At 41.2% G+C, this 21348-nt stretch overlaps 1 protein-coding gene across 5 annotated transcripts in view; it reads right to left on the bottom strand.

Annotated features, from left to right (window-relative positions):
* The window catches only part of LOC139584435 (basic helix-loop-helix ARNT-like protein 1), a 33669-nt gene that overhangs the window by 2868 nt on the left and 9453 nt on the right, over positions 1 to 21348 (bottom strand). For 3 of the 5 annotated variants that reach the window (XM_071416267.1, XM_071416270.1, XM_071416269.1), the window contains 12 exons: positions 19644 to 19732; positions 6112 to 6169; positions 5817 to 5964; positions 5485 to 5505; positions 5278 to 5313; positions 4194 to 4232; positions 3755 to 3912; positions 3569 to 3648; positions 1948 to 2040; positions 1715 to 1832; positions 1113 to 1262; positions 188 to 434 (listed from right to left, as the gene is read on the bottom strand). In XM_071416267.1, coding sequence (XP_071272368.1) covers positions 188 to 434; positions 1113 to 1262; positions 1715 to 1832; positions 1948 to 2040; positions 3569 to 3648; positions 3755 to 3912; positions 4194 to 4232; positions 5278 to 5313; positions 5485 to 5505; positions 5817 to 5964; positions 6112 to 6124 — 1103 coding nt within the window. In that variant the 5' untranslated portion in view covers positions 6125 to 6169; positions 19644 to 19732. Of the gene's footprint in view, positions 1 to 187; positions 435 to 1112; positions 1263 to 1714; positions 1833 to 1947; positions 2041 to 3568; positions 3649 to 3754; positions 3913 to 4193; positions 4233 to 5277; positions 5314 to 5484; positions 5506 to 5816; positions 5965 to 6111; positions 6170 to 15286; positions 15309 to 19643; positions 19733 to 21348 lie in introns of those variants that run through there. The other 2 variants (XM_071416271.1, XM_071416272.1) reach the window with 2 other exon arrangements.

Genomic DNA, 21348 nt, shown 5'->3' with positions numbered 1-21348 from the left:
GCTATTTTGGGTGAACGGTGGTTGAAGATGAGCATTTACATATGATTTGTTGCCTCTTCAAGTATTAGTTTAAACCATACTTCTAAAATGTGTGTTTCATTGGCCAACTTGATGAATGACTAGCACACATATAATCATAAACCAAAAATGTCATAGTAAAATTAAGGCATACTCTTCATCATCGTACCTCTGGTCAACAAAGACGAACTTCCCGTCGATGGCATGGCGGGAGACGTATTCAGTGGGTTTGACGCGGATGTCCTCATGTGAGGGCTGGGGGATGATGTGGGGGTGCAGCCGGCCGATGGCCACCAGGCAGCTGAGGTTACAGCCCTCGTTGTCGGGCTCGTTGTCATCGTCTAAACCCATCTTGGTGGGCGGCCAGCTCTTCAGGTAGCCAGTACTGTGGATCGTGCAGAAGCTCTTGCGGTCGGCTGAAGGTAAAAAATAACCACTATAAAAAATATTCCCTCCCACACAATGGTAAGTTATCCATCGGTTTACATCGGTGGGCCATGACTTAAGGTCAAGTGTTAAATGACAGATTTAATGAGAAAACCACCAGCAAACAAGTAATACTAGCCTGTATCTGAATCAACGGTCAATCAAGGAGAGAATGTTTTCCTAGATAAAATATTAATTAGCACTAGAATATTCAGCGAGAGCCCAACTGGAGATTTGCATTCTGTTTTGCATGACCTACGCAGCTTTCCTTACTCAATGGTTTTAAATCGCAGCACATCAATATTTCTTGGCTGCACTACGGCCTTTTTTTCTCTTCCTATTGTGTTATTGACTATGTTTGTTTATTCCATGTGTAACTTTGTGTTGTTGTTTGTGTCGCACTGCTTTGCTTTATCTTGGCCAGGTCGCAGTTGTAAATGAGAACTTGTTCTCAACTAGCCTACCTGGTTAAATAAAGGTGAAATAAAAAATAATCATATTTAAGTTCAACAATAAGCATATTGTTTATTAGCCATTTGGTACACAGTAGCATACATCCTGTGCTCTCATTGTAATGCTAGCATGATGCTAATGATCTGTGATGCCAGGTTTCTGAGTAAACAAAGTAAAGATAGCAGGGAAGGAGGCCTAGATCTTGAGATAGGAACCTTTCTTTTTTGAGCAGGTGGAGGGGAAGTCCTTGTCCTCCGTTTTGACGTAGGGCCGGTTACATTTCATCCGGCAGAAGAAAGAACGTCTGGCTCCGGAGCACAGTCTAGACGGCCCAGGGGTAATGTCAGTCTTCACTGGCAGGCCAGCTGAGGGAGAACAATCAAATCGTATAAGACCACTGCTGAACATTGTGGGCTAATCATCCACAATAGCTTTAGAAATAACTTGCATACAATGTTAAAAGCATTCTACTCTTATAAGGTACTCGTACATGGTCTATACATTTACGGTGCACCATAAATCATGCTGTTTACACACATAATATAGCAGGTAAACTGCCAGTATTTTGGCAACTGGCATCAAATCAAATCACATTGTATTGGTCACATACACATATTTAGAAGATGTTATTGCGGGTGTAGCGAAATGCTTGTGTTCCTAGCGCCAACAGTGCAGTAGTATGTAACAGTGCAGTAGTATCTAAAAACAATTCACAATATTATTTACATAAGGCATAAAGCAGTATTTACATTCAGTATCTACTAAGACATGAAGCATTAATAATGTATTTAAGACTCCCCCCCAGGAGGGAGTTTACTTTTGGCGTCGATGAGTCGCTCCCGGGGTGCTGTATCCGATGACGACAGTTGCTCCTTGACTTTGGCGATGTCTTTAGGATGCAGGTAATCAAAAAGACTCTGGCCAATTAGGTCGTTCTGGGGAGAGAGGGATTGACTGGAAATGAACATTTGTGAGCTCAGATATGGTCTGACATAGTACAACTGAAAATATAGTATAACAGTAGGACATTGGACAGGAATGTAGACATACCTGGCTATAGTTGAGGATCTTGTAAACAGACTCAGAGACGAAGAGGATCTTCCCACGATCGCATCCGACGACAAACAGAAAGCCATCAGCAGCCTAAAATAATGAGGTTTGTGTCATCAGGCTTACCCAGAGAGCAACTTAGCAGAAAGGAGTTAGGAGTTTTTTTAATTTTTATTTCACCTTTATTTAACCAGGTAGGCAAATTGAGAACACGTTCTCATTTACAATTGCGACCTGGCCAAGATAAAGCAAAGCAGTTCGACACATACAACAACACATAGTTACACATGGAGTAAAACAAACATACAGTCAATAATACAGTGAAAAATAAGTCTATATACAATGTGAGCAAGTGAGGTGAGATAAGGGAGGTGAAGGCAAACAAAATATGTATATAAATAAATAAAAATATAAAAAGGCCATGGTGGCGAAGTAAATACAATATAGCAAGTAAAAAAAAAAAAAAACACTGGAATGGTTGGTTTGCAGTGGAAGAAAGTGTAAAGTAGAGATAGAAATAATGGGGTGCAAAGGAGCAAAATAAATAAATAAATACAGTAGGTAAAGAGGTAGCTAAATTATAGATGGGCTATGTACAGGTGCAGTAATCTATGAGCTGCTCTGACAGCTGGTGCTAAAGCTAGTGAGGGAGATAAGTGTTTCCAGTTTCAGAGATTTTTGTAGTTCGTTCCAGTCATTGGCAGCAGAGAACTGGAAGGAGAGGCGGCCAAAGGAAGAATTGGTTTTGGGGGTGACCAGAGAGATATACCTGCTGGAGCGCGTGCTACAGGTAGGTGCTGCTATGGTGACCAGCGAGCTGAGATAAGGGGGGACTTTACCTAGCAGGGTCTTGTAGATGACCTGGAGCCAGTGGGTTTGGCGACGAGTATGAAGCGAGGGCCAGCCAACGAGAGTGTACAGGTCGCAGTGGTGGGTAGTATATGGGGCTTTGGTGACAAAACGGATGGCACTGTGATAGACTGCATCCAATTTAATGAGTAGGGTTTTGGAGGCTATTTTGTAAATGACATCACCGAAGTCGAGGATTGGTAGGATGGTCAGTTTTACAAGGGTATGTTTGGCAGCATGAGTGAAGGATGCTTTGTTGCGGAATAGGAAGCCAATTCTAGATTTAACTTTGGATTGTCTGGAAGGAGTCTGGAAGGAGAGTTTACAGTCTAACCAGACACCTAGGTATTTGTAGTTGTCCACATATTCTAAGTCAGAGCCGTCCAGAGTAGTGATGTTGGACAGGCGGGCAGGTGCAGGCAGCGATCGGTTGAAGAGCATGCATTTAGTTTTACTTGTATTTAAGAGCAATTGGAGGCCACGGAAGGAGAGTTGTATGGCATTGAAGCTCGCCTGGAGGGTTGTTAACACAGTGTCAAAAGAAGGGCCAGAAGTATACAGAATAGTGTCGTCTGCGTAGAGGTGGATCAGAGAATCACCAGCAGCAAGAGCGACATCATTGATGTATACAGAGAAGAGAGTCGGTCCAAGAATTGAACCCTGTGGCACCCCCATAGAGACTGCCAGAGGCCCGGACAACAGACCCTCCGATTTGACACACTGAACTCGATCAGAGAAGTAGTTGGTGAACCAGGCGAGTGCTTGAACCTACCCTCAATATTAAGTGTTTCAATTCATCATCGGACAGGAAAGACGGCTTGTAGTTCGCCTCTGTGTATGGGTTCGCTGCGCCTGTACAGAAACAGAAAAAGTGGTATTTTAATTATTTAATGATCAAGTTACAATCTCTATGATGTCCAATGATAATTTGCCTGCAGTCGCTTTGTCTGTATCTCACCTCGTAATGTCTTCATATGCTGGACAGCCATGCGTAGGACTGTGAGTTTGTCCAGCTTGCGGGACATAGCGTTGCAAGTAGGCACTAGCGCCGCCAGCTCGTCTATAAAGCTGTTCATCTTGTCTCTGCGCCTCTTCTCAATCTGACTGTGTGCCTCCCTATTGGCAGAGTAGCATGAAGCAAACTGTTAGAACAACTCCCAGTACTTCTGTTACACAGTACAATCTATAGACTATATAAAGTGCCTATTCATCGATGGGACACAAGGATTTCTCTGTCTAATTAAAAAGGAGCATTTAATTCACCCTGGAAAGAGAGATTAGAATATATTTTATCCTGGAGTTTAACCACGTGCCAGGTCAGTGGAAACACTATGCATATTCATTGCCGACAGAGACTTTTAAGTGAAACATTAGGAATCGGGAATGAGTCTGGGTACCTGGCATTTTTGATCCGCCCCTGATGATCACCACAATCCCTGGAAGAAGGGAAAAAAGGAGAGACGTTTTAGTAGAAAACGTTTCACTTCGCCACTGTTCCACACAGGTTATGTAATGGTACATACACTGAGTGGATTGTACAAAACATTACGAACACCTGCTTTTTCCATGACATAATGACCAGGTGAAAGCTATGATCCCTTATTGATGTCACTTGTTAAATCCACTTCAAATCAGTGTAGATGAAGGGGAGGAGACAGGTTAAAGAAGGATTTTTAAGCCTCGAGACAATTGACACATGGATTGTGTGTGTGCCATTCAGAAGGGGAATGGGCCAGACAAAAGATTTAAGTGCCTTTGAACAGGGTACAGTATGGTAGTAGGTACAAAGTGCACCGGTTTGAGTGTGTCAAGGACTGCAAAGCTGCTGGGTTTTTCATGCTCAACAGTTCCCTGTGTGTATCAAGAATGGTCCACCACCCAAAGGACATCCAGCCAAAGACAACTGTGGGAAGCATTGGCGTCAACATGGGCCAGCATCCCTGTGGAACGCTTGACACCTATCTCGAGTGGCGCAGCTGTTTAAGGCACTGCATCTCAGTGCTAGAGGCTTCACAACAGACCCTGGTTCGATCCCAGGCTGTATGACAACCGGCCGTGATCGGGAGTCCCAAAGGGTGGCGCACAATTGGCCCAGCATCATCTGGGTTAAGGGAGGGTTTGACCGGGGTAAAATAAGAATTTGTTCTTAACTGACTTGCCTAGTTAAATAAACATTTAAAAACCTTGTAGAGTCCCTGACCCGACAAACTGAGGCTGTTCTGAGAGTAAAAGGAGATGCAACTCAATATTAGGAAGGTGTTTCTAATGTTTTGTACACAGTGTATATAACCCTCCACAATGTTACCATTGTCTCACCATGCAAATCTTATGAAAATAGATTTAACACCTACTCAATTTTGCAGTGAAACCACTATCTTAACCCAACATCTGTCTCCCCTGTACAATTTATAACCAATAACATGGCAAAACTAAGCTTTTCTTTATACTGTAATTCATGCTTTTTGCTGCCAAAACTCTTACCTAAGCTTATCCTTGTCTGTATCCATACTGCTCTCGCTGTGGAAGATAATCAGATGCCATTAGTTTTACTGAACCACATTAGATTACGAATAATGTTTAACAGTTTCCTACTATCCATTTGCACTACACTATTCAGTGTCCCCCCTCAAAAAAAGAAGGTAAGCCTAACAGACAAAGGTAAAATATTAGACACTGTTTCATACTTACTCGAAAGAAAATCCATCAATTCTGTAAAGAAACAAAATAACGCATAAATCATTCTGTTGTCAGATGACTGTGGATCAGTAACAGATGGCAGGAAAATTACTGTGTAGACTTACAAATGAGTCAATATAGCACAATACCATTTTTTTTAAGGTTATTAATGGATGTGCAAATTTCCCCATAACTATCTAAGGCTAGCAAAGTCGGAGCGTTAATTACTACATCTTAAATGTAGAACTCAGTGAACCCATCATCTTCAGCACTGACTGGTGGGAGACTAAGGTGACTGAGTGCAAGGCCACAATGATTTGACGATGGTTACGGTAGGTGCTTACTGGTAGTCGGAGGTGCTGCCCTTCCTCTTGCGGGTGTAGTCCATGCCTTGGGTGTTGATGGAGCTGCTGATCAGCTCGGTGGAGCTGGGGGACATGAACTCATTCATCGTAGAGGTAATGTCCATTCTTTGGTCTGCCATTAGATAATCTGAAACAGAAACATGAATTAGAGCTAGACTGTAAATCTCAAGCTGTACAGTTTACTTTGTACTTTGACCTATTTGGAGAAAGGATCATTCAAATGTATTCAGGAAAAATTCCTGAGAAAGCAAGGCACAAAATGAGTCTTACTCACCACAAATGTTCATTACAGCTTCTGGAATTTCCTTCCATCCATTTGCAATTGCTCTGCTCTGGAGGGGAAAATGTATTACGTTCATTTAAAATCAGAACACTGAATCTTTGGACATTTAATTTCTTCACAAAAACACAATTAAGTCAAGTTTGTTCTCCTTGTGAGAATCATGACAGAGTGGGAATTTCACACTGTGCACTTGCCCCACCCACATGATTATGGGGTCTGCTAGAGACTAGACTGGTTGCCAGGATACCTCAGGGAAAACATGCCATTTCGGACATGTCTGGATTACTAATTGATCTTGAAGGAATAGGAATGGACAGGAAGGACAATTGTCTCACTGCATCAAAAAAATGCAGTGTCGCCTCATTATCAAACAGGGGCCTTAAAAATGGGTCATACTGCGTCAAATGCACATCATACCATACCTCGCCCAACTGGCATTTTTCAATACATCAGTGGCACTTACGCAACTCTACCATCAAAGTGCTAAGTCAGTAAAGAGCAGACAGAAGCCCAGCCACAGGCCAGGGTTATAGATGGGTTTGCTGACAACGTCACGAAAATGCTGTGCACGCATCAATGAGGCAGAAGTCTATGAGTTGTGATTCTGGATCGCCAAGTAGCTACCAACAATGACAAGAAACCTCTATGTGGGGTATTGCAAGTGACTCGATTCAGCTAATTTCATCTTGTTACCATGTCTTGTTTTGAGGTGTTTTGACTGATTTCATGTCAATGCTAATATGGCAAATACTCACTAGCTAGCTAACAAACTAATGACATATTTGAGAGACAACAAATGCTTATTATGCAAACGTATTTATGTTTTCAATCAACATTGGATATTAAATATAGTTTACATGTTGTGAAAAATCTAAGCCAACCCTGTCTGTTTTGCCACAGCTGCGCACGCATCGGTTTTGTTGCTAAAACAACCAATCCGTCTATTAGCCTACCTATATACATACTAGGCTGCCTCATGTCAAGTTCAAGTGTATCTTAAGGACAGTGTGCAATCTTCTCATCCCTGTCAGTCAGGTTATCTAAGTAAGAATGAGTCTTGTTGGGCAGTGAGTTCCAAGCCTCTTATATTGAGTAGGGTGTCCAATCAAAAACACATCTTTTGACCAATGGGTAAAATAGTGTTAAATGTGTAGATAGCTAATCCTCAAAGAAAACCAATGGTCCAAACTTCATGTCTATCATAATCCTTTCAAAAGTAACTGGAATTTTTACCCTTGTAGGATGGCCAAAATTAGGGTGACTAAATCAATGGAGTCCAGAGGAAAAGAGTGGTAAAACATAAGGAAAAATGCACAGCATTGTGTTAGCTAGGCTGGACGCTGTGCGAGAATGAAGGCTACCCGACAGGCTCATTCCCATTTGGACTCGTCATCTTTCTTTTCGAATCCCCAGGACATTAAACAGAGGTAAGATAGCTTTCAATTGAGACGTAGTATTTTCATATTTTAGTATACGCTTTTCATTAGGGATGTGCATCTTTCCCTTGCAGGACAATTCGATACGCATCTGGATACATGGGCTCCAATATGTTTTAGTTTGAAACGACTCTGCAATTCGGTTTGATTAGAGAACGAATTGATGCACTAACATTTGTTGCATAAACATTTGTTGCATAAACACTAGGGCCGAGTCATCTGTTCTTTCCACCAATCAATTTGTTAATGCAAACGGCTGTGCAACCACCAGGGTCAAGATATCCTGTGGGCGTGCCACAGGGTTGGATAATAGGACCTTTGTTATTCCTAATCTATATCAATGACCTTGCTGCTGTGTTTTCCCATTCTCTTTGCTGATGATACCAATTAGATTTTATCACACAATAATTTTCATTCACTAATTAATGAAGCCATCTCAGGCATGGCCAAATTTTCTGAATGGTTCCAGATATCTTTAAAATGTAAAAAAAAATCATATATATTATCCTACTTTATTGTATTCACTAAAAAAAGCAAAAGTCAATTGGTTGGAATGAAATGGAACAAGTCACATCCACCAGATTCCTCAGAGTTCTAATTGATGAAAAGTTATCCTGAAAAAAAACATGTTTTGTCTGCAGCAAAGTGATATTAAATCGGTTGGTATTATCAGAAAGATTAGTGGTTTGGTTCATCAGGCTTACTTCCTAACTCTATACTATAGCTTAATATACCCAAAATACTCAACATACAAAATACATTTGCAAGACTAGCCAACTCCTCATATTACCTATCTCCATCTGCACCTTTGTTTAGCCTTTTCTCAATAGGGGGGCGCCATTTCGACTTTGTAAAAAAACGTTCCCAAATTAAACTGCCTCGTACTCAATTCTTGCTCGTACAATATGCATATTATTATTACTATTGGATAGAAAACACTCTCTAGTTTCTAAAACCGTTTGAATTATATCTGTGAGTAAAACAGAACTCATTTTGCAGCAAACTTCCTGTCAGGAAGTGAGAAATCTGAAATCGGGCACTCTGTTCCAGGGTCAGTTTATTAATTTGCATGTAATCTATGGGTCGACATGCACTGCATACGCCTTCCCCTAGATGTCAGTAAGCAGTGAGAATTGGAATGGGGTGTCTAGGTAGATCTGAGGCCGTACAAAAGCTCTTGGAACCGGGTGTGCAGTCTTTTCAACGTTCGTCATGACGCAAGAGACCTCAGGATTGCATTCTGAAAAGCTCTCGTTATAGGCGTTAGATATATCCGGCTCTGATTTTATTCGATATAGGTGTTAAAAACATCATAATGTAGTTATTTTAAACCGAGTTATATCAGTTTATATCAGTATATTGCGATTTTCTGTATTTTATTTGTGCTGCGTTATGGTGAGTTGGACAAGTCTTCGCCACATGGCTAATGTTTGCTGCTAATTCCAAAGTTGAAGACGACAATCTACAACCGAGCAACGATTATTCTGGACAAAGGACAACTTGCACAAGATTCTGATGGAAGCTCATCAAATAGTAAGAACTATTTATGATGTTAATTCGTTGTTCTGTTGAAGAATGTTAAACTATTATTCCGCCATTAATTTCGGTGCGGTCTCGCTTTAACGCACGCTGTATGTCGTAGTAACGTTAATTTAAAAAAATCTAACACAGCGGTTGCATTAAGAACTAATGTATCTTTCATTTGCTGTCCAACCTGTATTTTTTTGTCAAGTTTATGATTAGTTATTGATTAGATTAGGTGCCTCTCCCAAGATTTCTCCCGACATTTTGGCTACTATTCATATTGTATAACCACGATTTGTGCCGCTAAATATGCACATTTTCGAACAAACCATATATGTATTGTGTAATTTGATGTTATAGGACTGTCATCTGAAGAAGTTTGAGAAGGTTAGTGAATAATTTTATATCTTTTGCTGGTTTATTCGTTATCGCTACTGTTGGCTTGAATCAATGCGGCTGTGTGGTAGGCTATTGTAGTAAGCTAATATAATGCTATATTGTGTTTTCGCTGTAAAACACTTAAAAAATCTGAAATATTGGCTGGATTCACAAGATCTTTGTCTTTCATTTGCTGTACACTGTGTATTTTTCATAAATGTTTTATGATGAGTATTTAGTTAATTCACGTTGCTCTATGTAGTTATTCTAGTTGCTTTGGTGAGAGTTGTGATGGTGGCTGCAATGTAAAACTATGATTTATACCTGAAATATGCACATTTTTCGAACAAAACATATGCTATACAATAAATATGTTATCAGACTGTCATCTGATGAAGTTGTTTCTTGGTTAGTGACTATTTATATCTTTATTTGGTCGAATTTGTGATAGCTACCTATGCAGTAAAAAAATGGTGGGGAAAAAAAGTTGTGTCTTTTGCTATTGTGGTTAGCTAATAGAAATACATAGTGTCTTCCCTGTAAAACATTTTAAAAATCAGAAATGATGGCTGGATTCACAAGATGTGTATCTTTCATCTGGTGTCTTGGACTTGTGATTTCATGATATTTAGATGCTAGTATTTACTTGTGGTGCTATGCTAGGCTATGCTAGTCAGCTTTTTTACTGATGAGGGTGCTCCCGGATCCGGGATGAGTACCAAGTAAAAGTTAAGAAACTCAATATCTTGTCTATTTCCGACATTAACGTACACCAATTATGCACTTTGAACTACAAATACATCCCAGACAGTTTACCTAAACCCTTCAATGGATTCTTCCAGATTAATTCTGAAATCTATTTATATAACACAAGACACTGCAATAACCCTCACCCTCCCCACTGCCGAACCTCAAATAGAGAATTCTCTATCAGATAGAGGTACCATACTCTGGAATTCTTATCTTCACATTGCCAAATCATCATCATCATCATCCCTCAATAACTTCAAGTGAAAACTGGGGCTCAGCCTGATGAACCAAACTATTCAGTAATCTCCTCCATATAGCCTAACTCTCTCACAGTTTTTTTTGTGTGATTACTGATAAATGAATTCATACATTTATAATTAGTAGGTTGTGTTATTTGTTTTAACAGTTGTTGTTTTTTTTACTTGTATCTATATTGCTGTTTATCACTTGTTTTCTTTGGTGCAAATACATTAAAAAACAAAACACAATTTCTGCCATTTGACTGAAAAGTTGTTACTGAAATCCCTAATTTGTTTAGTAAAAAAAATGCCTTGTTCCCTCAACCCTACCCTTGCGCTCTTTATGTGACACCTGAACACATTGCATGCAAGAGGCCAATAGGACCTAGGCCAATAGCATATCATAATCAAATCAATAAATTGGTTATAACAAAACTCTGAACACGTAAAACATGTGACAGCAAAATGAATGCAGAGGATGTGACAAATAAACTCGAAATGGAGAAATGTTTACTGGTTGCTCAGGAGGTAAAGGTGAAGTCAGATGCGTGGAATAAATTTGACTAGTGGAAAAAACTGAAGATCAAGAAAAAGGAGCAAGCGCTGCGTGCATATTGTGTGTGCCAAACCGGTTCTATTATTTATAATGTGTATGTACATTTTTTACAATATAATTTTTACCAGAGAGTCTGTTGTAACTTCTTATTTTTTTGTAAAGCCTTTATTACAGCAAAGACTAAAAACAGTCGCATTCATTCATTAATGCAATTTTCCGAAATAGAACGATTTAGGGCTATTTATTGTTTAAACTGGTCGCTTTGTTATTTTAAAACTAAAATGCTTAAATTGCATTTCAAATCATGAATGACTTGTATGCTGTGTAATGACATGAACTAATGATAGATACAGTAGCCTATAGAAGTATTTAGGGTTGCAAAGGGTCGGAAACTTTCCGGTACATTTCCAGAATTTCCCCGAAAATTTTCAATGGGAAGTTAAGCCCGGGAATTTTGATTAAATTCATTAAAAAAAAGTTCGCTTATAACAGTGAACCTTTTTTGTGGGATACACATAAGGCAATTCTAGGTCTTGTGGCATACTTTGTTTAAACTATCCCCAATTCAATGGAATTGCAACCCTCTGCATGCACAGTGCATTTCTCCATTACATGTGCAGTGCACTCTTCCATCACATGTACAGCTGATTCTCAAGATCTTGCACACTAATGAGATGCTATTGAGCCCACACTACTACACTGTGTGAACCAAGGACTACATGTTTTCTGGTAAGTTTTGATTACAATACTGGGTGGGGTGAATATATTTTATATGACTTACATTATTTTTTGTTAACTAGTAAATAGTAGCCTACAGCAGTGTGTTTAAATCATTTATAACTTGTTAACAATTTCTGCTAGTTTGTTTTAGCTTGCTTGAGCCTGCTAACTGAGGAGTGTTAATTCACCTGTTCCCATACATGTTTCATTTTAAAACATTTATCTTACAAAAGGAGTTGTTTAATCTAACTGCTTAACTATTTATCTGTACATGGAATTGTATTTGTTTTTTTTAAACTCATTTTTTCCTAATCATTACAGGAAAATGCCACAGTCACTATCTGATGTGTGGGGACATAACTGCAGCTACTATAGAAGGAAAAGCTGTGTACATTTGCAAATACTGTGCCAAATCATATGTGAAGAATGCAACAAAGATGCAGAATTATCTGGCCAAGTGCATAACGTTCCCTCAGCACTCACAACAAGCAACCTCTGACAAAAGTCCCTCTACTTCTATTCGAGGTGAAAATTATTAATCAGACACCTTATCGATAGGAACAGCTCAAGGTCCTCCTAGAATCAGAAGTTTTTTTGACTCAATGGAGGAACGTAGTCAGAGAAATGCTGATGAATGTCTTGCTCGAGCTGTGTATGCAGCTGGTTCATCTCTGATGCTTCCAAGTATTGGACAAGGTTTCTGAATGTTCTTCACCCAGCATACACCCCTCCAACCAGACATACTTTATCTACTAATTTGCTGGATGCAGAGTTCAACAGAGTTCAAGTGAAGGTCAAGCAAATTATAGAGAAAGCAGACTGTATTGCAATCAACTCTGATGGGTGGTCGAAGGTTCGTGGGCAAGGAATAATTAACTATATCATCTCCACTCCTCAACCAGTATTCTACAAGAGCACAGACACAAGGGACAACAGACACACTGGTCTCTACATTGCAGATGAGCTGAAGGCAGTCATCAGTGACCTTGGACCACAGAAGGTATTTGCACTGGTGACAGACAACGCTGCGAACATGAAGGCTTCTTGTCTAAAGTGTAGGAGTCCTACCCTCACATCACACCCATTGGCTGTGCTGCTCATGCATTGAATCTGCTCCTCAAGGACATCATGGCACTGAAAACAATGGATACACTCTACAAGAGAGCCAAGGAAATGGTTAGGTATGTGAAGGGTCATCAAGTTATAGCAGCAATCTACCTCACCAAGCAAAGTGAGAAGAATAAGAGCACCACATTGAAGCTGCCCAGCAACACTCGTTGGGGTGGTGTTGTCATCATGTTTGACAGTCTCCTGGAGGGGAAGGAGTCTCTCCAAGAAATGGCCATATCACAGTCTGTGGACATGGACAGCCCCGTCAAGAGGATCCTCCTGGATGATGTATTTTGGGAGAGACTGGTAAACAGCCTGAAACCTACAGTGGGGAGAACAAGTATTTGATACACTGCCGATTTTGCAGGTTTTCCTACTTACAACGCATGTAGAGGTCTGTAATTTTTATCATAGGTACACTTCAACTGTGAGAGACGGAATCTAAAACAAAAATCCAGAAAATCACATTGTATAATTTTTAAGTAATTAATTTGCATTTTATTGCATGACATAAGTATTTGATACATCAGAAAAGCAGATCTTAATATTTGGTACAGAAACCTCTGTTTGCAAATACACAGATCAAACGTTTCCTGTAGTTCTTGACCAGGTTTGCACACACTGCAGCAGGGATTTTGGCCCACTCCTCCATACAGACCTTCTCCAGATCCTTCAGGTTTCGGTGCTGGCGCTGGGCAATACGGACTTTCAGCTCCCTCCAAAGATTTTCTATTGGGTTCAGGTCTGGAGACTGGCTAGGCCACTCCAGGACCTTGAGATGCTTCTTACGGAGCCACTCCTTAGTTTCCCTGGCTGTGTGTTTCGGGTCGTTGTCATGCTGGAAGACCCAGCCACGACCCATCTTCAATGCTCTTACTGAGGGAAGGAGGTTGTTGGCCAAGATCTCGCGATACATGGCCCCATCCATCCTCCCCTCAATACGGTGCAGTCGTCCTGTCCCCTTTGCAGAAAAGCATCCCCAAAGAATGATGTTTCCACCTCCACGCTTCACGGTTGGGATGGTGTTCTTGGGGTTGTACTCATCCTTCTTCTTCCTCCAAACACGTCGAGTGGAGTTTAGACCAAAAAGCTCAATTTTTGTCTCATCAGACCACATGACCTTCTCCCATTCTTCCTCTGGATCATCCAGATGGTCATTGGCAAACTTCAGACGGGCCTGGACATGCCCTGGCTTGAGCAGGGGGACCTTGCGTGCGCTGCAGTATTTTAATCCATGACGGCATAGTGTGTTACTAATGGTTTTCTTTGAGACTGTGGTCCCAGCTCTCTTCAGGTCATTGACCAGGTCCTGCCGTGTAGTTCTGGGCTGATCCCTCACCTTCCTCATGATCATTGATGCCCCACGAGGTGAGATCTTGCATGGAGCCCCAGACCGAGGATGATTGACCGTCATCTTGAACTTCTTCCATTTTCTAATAATTGCGCCAACAGTTGTTGCCTTCTCACCAAGCTGCTTGCCTATTGTCCTGTAGCCCATCCCAGCCTTGTGCAGGTCTACAATTTTATCCCTGATGTCCTTACACAGCTCTCTGGTCTTGGCCATTGTGGAGAGGTTGGAGTCTGTTTGATTGAGTGTGTGGACAGGTGTCTTTTATACAGGTAACGAGTTCAAACAGGTGCAGTTAATACAGGTAATGAGTGGAGAACAGGAGGGCTTCTTAAAGAAAAACTAACAGGTCTGTGAGAGCCGGAATTCTTACTGGTTGGTAGGTGATCAAATACTTATGTCATGCAATAAAATGCAAATTAATTACTTAAAAATTATACAATGTGATTTTCTGGATTTTTGTTTTAGATTCCGTCTCTCACAGTTGAAGTGTACCTATGATAAAAATTACAGACCTCTACATGCTTTGTAAGTAGGAAAACTTGCAAAATCGGCAGTGTATCAAATACTTGTTCTCCCCACTGTATAGCAGTAGCCATTGCACAGATTGAGGGAGACAATGCCATCCTGTCTGATGTTCAGACGCTGCTTGCATATGTAAGAGATGAAATCCGTACTGCCATTCCCACTTCACTTTTGCTCCAAGCAGAGGAAACTGCAGTTCTGAAATACATCAAAAAGCGCAAAGACTTCTGCCTGAAGCACATACACGCCGCAGCGTACGTTGGACCTCAAGTATACTGGCAAGAGCATCCTGTCTGGTGCAGAGATCAACAATGATCAACTATGGTGTTGTCACTGCAGAGTCTCCCCACCTTGGCCTGGATGACGGCAAGGTTCTTGGCAGTCTGGCGAAGTACACTTCCAAGCAAGGGCTTTGGGATGGAGATGCAATATGGCAGTCGTGCCAACATATCTCATCAGCCACCTGGTGGAAGGGACTTTGTGGATCTGAGGCTCTTTCCCCTGTTGCCTCCATCATCCTCAAATCCCACCAACATCAGCCACCTCAGAGCGCAACTGGTCCTTGTTTGGGAACACATACCAAAGCACGCAACAGGCTGACCAAAATAAGAGTTGAAAAGCTTGTTGAGCCCGACAACGAGCCATCCTCAACAAGGTTGGAAAGTGACAGTGAAGATGAGGCCTCAGAGTCTGATGTTCAAGAGGAGGCCATTGAGGAGGTCCAGGGAGAAGACATGGAAGCCTGAGAGAAAGACAACCAAAGCTTTAGTTTCTAGACTATCATTTCACAGATGTAATTTGAAAACGTTTATGGGAGATGCGATGGATCACTGGGGATCATTCAATATTCTCTTTCTTTTGTTGTTCAGTGAAATCCTCCCATGTGAAGAGTCAACTCATTTAATTAAATTTCAAGGAAGGATTTAATCATTTGCAATTATGTCTACCTTTGATATGGTATAAGGTTTATGTTTCTGTCTCCATATGATTTTGTAAATATATCCAATGCAAAAACATCTACATTTAAATGGTATTAATATTAACTTTGCATATATTTCAGATAAATCCCATATATTCCCTTTAAATTTCCACGGAAAGTTTCCACCTATGAATATTCCCCAAAATGTGCAACCCTAGTTGCACCATTGTTCTTACACAATATAATCATATACAATTTCAGTAGCATGTTTTAGACTGATGGACTCTGCCATCCCCACAGCCTCCACAATGGATCAGTCCACTCAGCGTGAATCAGACAGGTGTATTGTACTTGTCTTTTTCTGTGCTACTCAACCAACAGCCTATCAACAAAACAATCAACTAAATGGGGTCAGCCCCAGGAAACACATTAATTTTCCATTCTAAATTAAAATCTGCTGCTGATGGAGCTCATGAGCTGGGCCTCTCTGAGCTGGATCGGTCTGAACTGACTTCTGTGTGTGTGTGTGTGTGTGTGTGTGTGTGTGTAAAAAGTATGTCCAATGCATTGAAGGTCCCCAAGAACACAGTGGCCTCCATCATGCTTAAATGGAAGAAGTTTGGAACCACCAACACTCTTCCTAGAGCTGGCCGCCAAACTGAGCAATCGGAGAAGAAGGGCTGTGGTCAGGGAGGTGACCAAGAACCCGATGGTCACTCTGACAGAGCTCTAGCATTCCTCTGTGGAGATGGGAGAACCTTCCAGAAGGACAACCATCTCTACAGCACTCTACCATAAAGGCCTGAATGGTGGAGTGGCCAGACAGAAGCCACTGCTCAGTAAAAGGCACAGGGTAGCCCACTTGGAGTTTGCCAAAAGGCACCTAATGACTCTCAGACCAGGGAAAAAAAGATTCTCTGGTCTGATGAAGATTGAACTCTTTGGCCTGAATGCCAAGTGTCACATCTGGAGGAAACCTGGCACCATCCCTATGGTGAAGCATGGTGGTGGCAGCATCATGCTGTGGAGATGTTTTTCAGCAGCAGAGACTAGTCAGGATCGAGGCAAAGATGAACGGAGCAAAGTACAGAGAGATCCTTGATGAAAACCTGCTCTAGAGCGCTCAGGACCTCTGGGGCGAAGGTTCACCTTCCAACAGGACAACGACCCTAAGCACACAGCCAAGACAACGCATGAGTGGCTTCAGGACAATGTCTCTGAATGTCCTTGAGTGGCCCAGCCAAAGCCCGGACTTGAACCAGATCGAACATCTCTGGAGAGACCTGAAAATAGCTGTGCAGCAACGCTCCCCAGTCAACCTGACAGAGCTTGAAAGGATCTACAGAGAAGAATGGGAGAAACTCCCCAAATGCAGGTGTGCCAAGCTTGTAGAGTCATACCCAAGAAGACGCGAGGCTGTAATTGCTCCCAAAGGTGCTTCAACAAAAGTACTCAGTAAAGGGTCTGAATACTGATGTAAATGTGATATTTCAGTGTTTTATTTTTAATTCAAAAAGACTCCTACTTTTCATATTAATGCAAAATGTTATTTTTCAAAGATTTCTCACAAAAACAAGCCTCTCTCTGAAATGTCAACGGAGCACTTTACATTTAATTCAGCTTGTGTCACGCGAATTTTGCGAACCTCGGAAACAACATGAAGACGACCACCACAACAAACCCTAAAAAGGTTGCGGCGAGAAAGCTGCACCGCTCTGTCAACGGGCCTCGATGCTTATTATCAGACGTATTAGGTTACAAAAATCTGGATATAATGTACTGTTAATGAAATGTTAGAGAGACTGCACTGAATGATTCAGAACATGAATAATAATATTTGTCTTGGTCCTCCAGGACACCTAAAGCACCCGATGTCACAGGAAAGCCAAAAAGATCATCAAGGACAACAACCACCCGAGCCACTGCCTTTTCACCCCGCTATCATCCAAAAGGAGAGGTCAGTACAGTACAGTACAGGTGCATCAAAGCTGGGACCCAAAGACAGCTTCTACCTCACTAACAGAGTGGCTGCTGCCAACATACAGACTCAAATCTCTGGCCACTTTAAAAGTTATCTTTATTAAATCGCCACTTTAATAATGTCTACATAACTCATCTCATATGTACAGTCGTGGCCCAAAATGTTGAGAATGACACAAATGTTAATTTTCAAAGTCTGCTGCCTCAGTTTGTATGATGGCAATTTGCATATACTTCAGAATGTTATGAAGAGTGATCAGATGAATTGCAATTAATAGCAAAGTCCCTCTTTGCCATACAAATAAACTGAATCCCCAAAAAACATTTCCACTGCATTTCAGCCATGCAACAAAAGGACCAGCTGATATCATGTCAGTGATTCTCTTGTTAACACAGGTGTGAGTGTTGACAAGGACAAGGCTGGAGATCACTCTGTCATGCTGATTGAGTTCGAATAACAGACTGGAAACTTCAAAAGGAGGGTGGTGCTTGGAATCGTTGTTCTTCCTCTGTCAACCATGGTTACATGCAAGGAAACACGTGCTGTCATCATTGCTTTGCACAAAAAAGGGCTTCACAGGCAAGGATATTGCTGCCAGTAAGATTGCACCTAAATCAACCATTTATCGGATCATCAAGATCGTCAAGGAGAGCGGTTCAATTGTTGTGAAGAAGACTTCAGGGCGCCCAAGAAAGTCCAGCAAGCGCCAGGACCGTCTCCTAAATTTGATTCAGCTGTGGGATCAGGGCACCACCAGTACAGAGCTTGATCAGGAATGGCAGCAGGCAGGTGTGAGTGCATCTGCACACACAGTGAGGCGAAGACTTTTGGATGATGGCCTGGTGTCAAGAAGGGAATGAAAAGAAAAGAAGCCACTTCTCTCCAGGAAAAACATCAGGGGTAGACTGATATTCCGCAAAAGGTACAGGGATTGGACTGCTGAGGACTGGGGTAGTCATTTTCTCTGATGAATCCCCTTTCCGATTGTTTGGGGCATCCGGAAAAAAGCTTGTCCGGAGAAGGCAAGGTGAGCGCTACCATCAGTCCTGTGTCACGCCAACAGTAAAGCATCCTGAGACCATTCATGTTTGGGGTTGCTTCTCAGCCAAGGGAGTGGGCTCACTCACAATTTTGCCAAAGAACACAGCCATGAATAAAGAATGGTACCAACACATCCTCGGAGAGCAACTTCTCCCAACCATCCAGGAACAGTTTGGTGACGAACAATGCCTTTTCCAGCATGACGGAGCACCTTGCCATAAGGCAAAAGTGATAACTAAGTGGCTTGGGGAACAAAACATCAATATTTTGGGTCCATGGCCAGGAAACTCTCCAGACCTTAATCCCATTGAGAACTTGTGGTCAATTCTGAAGAGGCGGGTGGACAAACAAAAACCCACAAATTCTGACAAACTCCAAGCATTGATTATGCAAGAATGGGCTGCCATCAGTCAGGATGTGGCCCAGAAGTTAATTGACAGCATGCCAGGGCAGATTGCAGAGGTCTTGAAAAAGAAGGGTCAACACTGCAAATATTGACTCTTTGCATCAACTTCATGTAATTGTCAATAAAAGCCTTTGACACTTATGAATTGCTTGTAATTATACTTCAGTATTCCATAGTAGCATCTGACAAAAATATCTAAAGACACTGAAGCAGCAAACTTTGTGGAAATTAATATGTGTCATTCTCAACTTTTGGCCACGACTGTATATACGGTATTCTATACCATCTACTGCATCTTGCCTATGCCGTACGACCATCGCTCATCCATATATTATATGTACATATTCATCACTTTACATTTGTGTGTATATTGTAGTTGTTGTGAATTTGTTAGATATTACTGCACTGTCGGAACTAGAAGCATTTCGCTACATTCGCATTAACATCTGCTAACCATGTGTATGTGACCAATCAAATTTGATTTGAAAATGTATTTTACAAACACAAGGAAGTGAAATTTCATCACCAAAGTGCATTTTCACCCACTCTGGGCAGAGTTGGTAGACACCCCATAGTGAGTGATACCATACCTTGGTTTGAGATGAAGAGAGAGAATCGCCTCCTGGTTGGTTGGCCTGGCTGCTATTCCTCCTCTGAGACACTGGGATAGGTGCTCTACCTGTACAGAGAAGAGGACTGTCAGATGTGTTCTGACTATGGCACAAATCCTAACATTCTAGACGTAGTTTACACTTCACAGAAACTCAAGCAATAGGCCAATGTTGGAAGGTCAAGGATCAGTGTTTTTCACTAGCGCCAGCTATACTGCCGGTTACACACTTAATTTCAGCCGGGTACTTTATCCCAGTTAAATGAACTACTTTCAAAAAAAAATATTTACAATTAGAAAGTCAGAAGAAAAAGAAAAGTCAGCCGAGCCCTCTCCCACTAGAATGAACGATAAGAATTAGGCTTGGGTAAATACCTGCAGTCAACTTGTGCAATACGTTAGAAGATAAAGATCATGTTCTTCATTTCACCGGTCATTTCAAGCTTACCAGTAGTCCCCAGCCACGTGGTGTTTATTTACAAGCAGACAATGACGAGAGAACAGAGCCTTGTGAGTCACTAACTGTACTGAAGCAAGTGCCAGGTGACCTAGTTACAGTATGGAATGTGCTAAAAGTTCTACAGTTGTGCATTTGGTTTGCTAATTTAGTAGCTAGTTAGCTACTTCCAAAATCAAGCATTGTTTTGTAATAGCAGAGAATCCCCTCATATCAATAGCCTTGCCGCCTAATATTGGTTTTGTGCGTGCAGCAAACTGAGTAGTATTTTTTGGTTCATTCTATAACTTTATGAGCTGGGATATCTGTCGTGAAAATTGTTTAGGTCAGAGACTATATGCAATGTACTCGTTAACATTTATCATTCTATATGGGATTTTACATGTATTTGTTAGCATTGCTAAGATTGATTACAGCGACTCAGTGGGGTTCGAAAATAGCGGCCCTTGTGTTCAGCAATGTGTGTTGTGTACACTACGGTTGCAGTCAAATGTCTTTACACAGAAGGACAAAGCATGATGCTCCTTTAACGTCTATGTGGGTCAATTTGCACGTCCCATATAATGTGGTAACGATGAGTCGAAATCCACTTAGCCTATTGTTTTCTGGCACGATCATTTATTTTCTTTCACGTTTCATATGCAGCCAAAGTGCTAGCGCATAGGCTTCCTCTGATTTTATTGATGAAAAGCAAGCTTGACTAGTTCATAAATGGTGTCGAACTGACTACATTCATAAATCATACAACTTAGTTATGTCCATGGTATTGCCTAAAGAACAAGTAAACTAAAGATCTCGTTTGTATTATTATTTTTTTAATATGAAGTCCAGTAGGACTTGCCAGATCCAAATCGCATCAGTAAGAGAGCAGTTAATTTGGCTCCCTAATTTGCATACTTGTAGGCTTTTTGGTGACTATCTGCAGATAAATTATGAAAACCGATGAAGAATCCTCCTCACTGCAGGAACAATAGGTAGGCTAGTGGAGTGAGCCTCACTCTGGTCCAAAATATGATAAAAGAAAACAGAATTAATTGTTTTAAAAGCTAATTATACTTACATGGTATTTTCAAATACAATGGAATAGTCAACTGCTGCTTTCTGTGTAGCAAAGCCAATGATTAACACCTGCTTCATTCTTCAATCAAACCTGTATTGCAGATAGCTGAGGCTTGACGCCTGACAAAGTCTGCAGACTCTTACAAGATTCTTTAAGAAGACATCTGTG

The sequence above is a fragment of the Salvelinus alpinus genome, chromosome 9 (genome assembly GCF_045679555.1).
Source record: "Salvelinus alpinus chromosome 9, SLU_Salpinus.1, whole genome shotgun sequence".
NCBI classification, from domain to species: domain Eukaryota; kingdom Metazoa; phylum Chordata; class Actinopteri; order Salmoniformes; family Salmonidae; genus Salvelinus; species Salvelinus alpinus.
The sequence above is the reverse complement of the archived record's forward strand: the minus strand, read 5'-3'. Positions and strand labels throughout refer to the sequence as shown.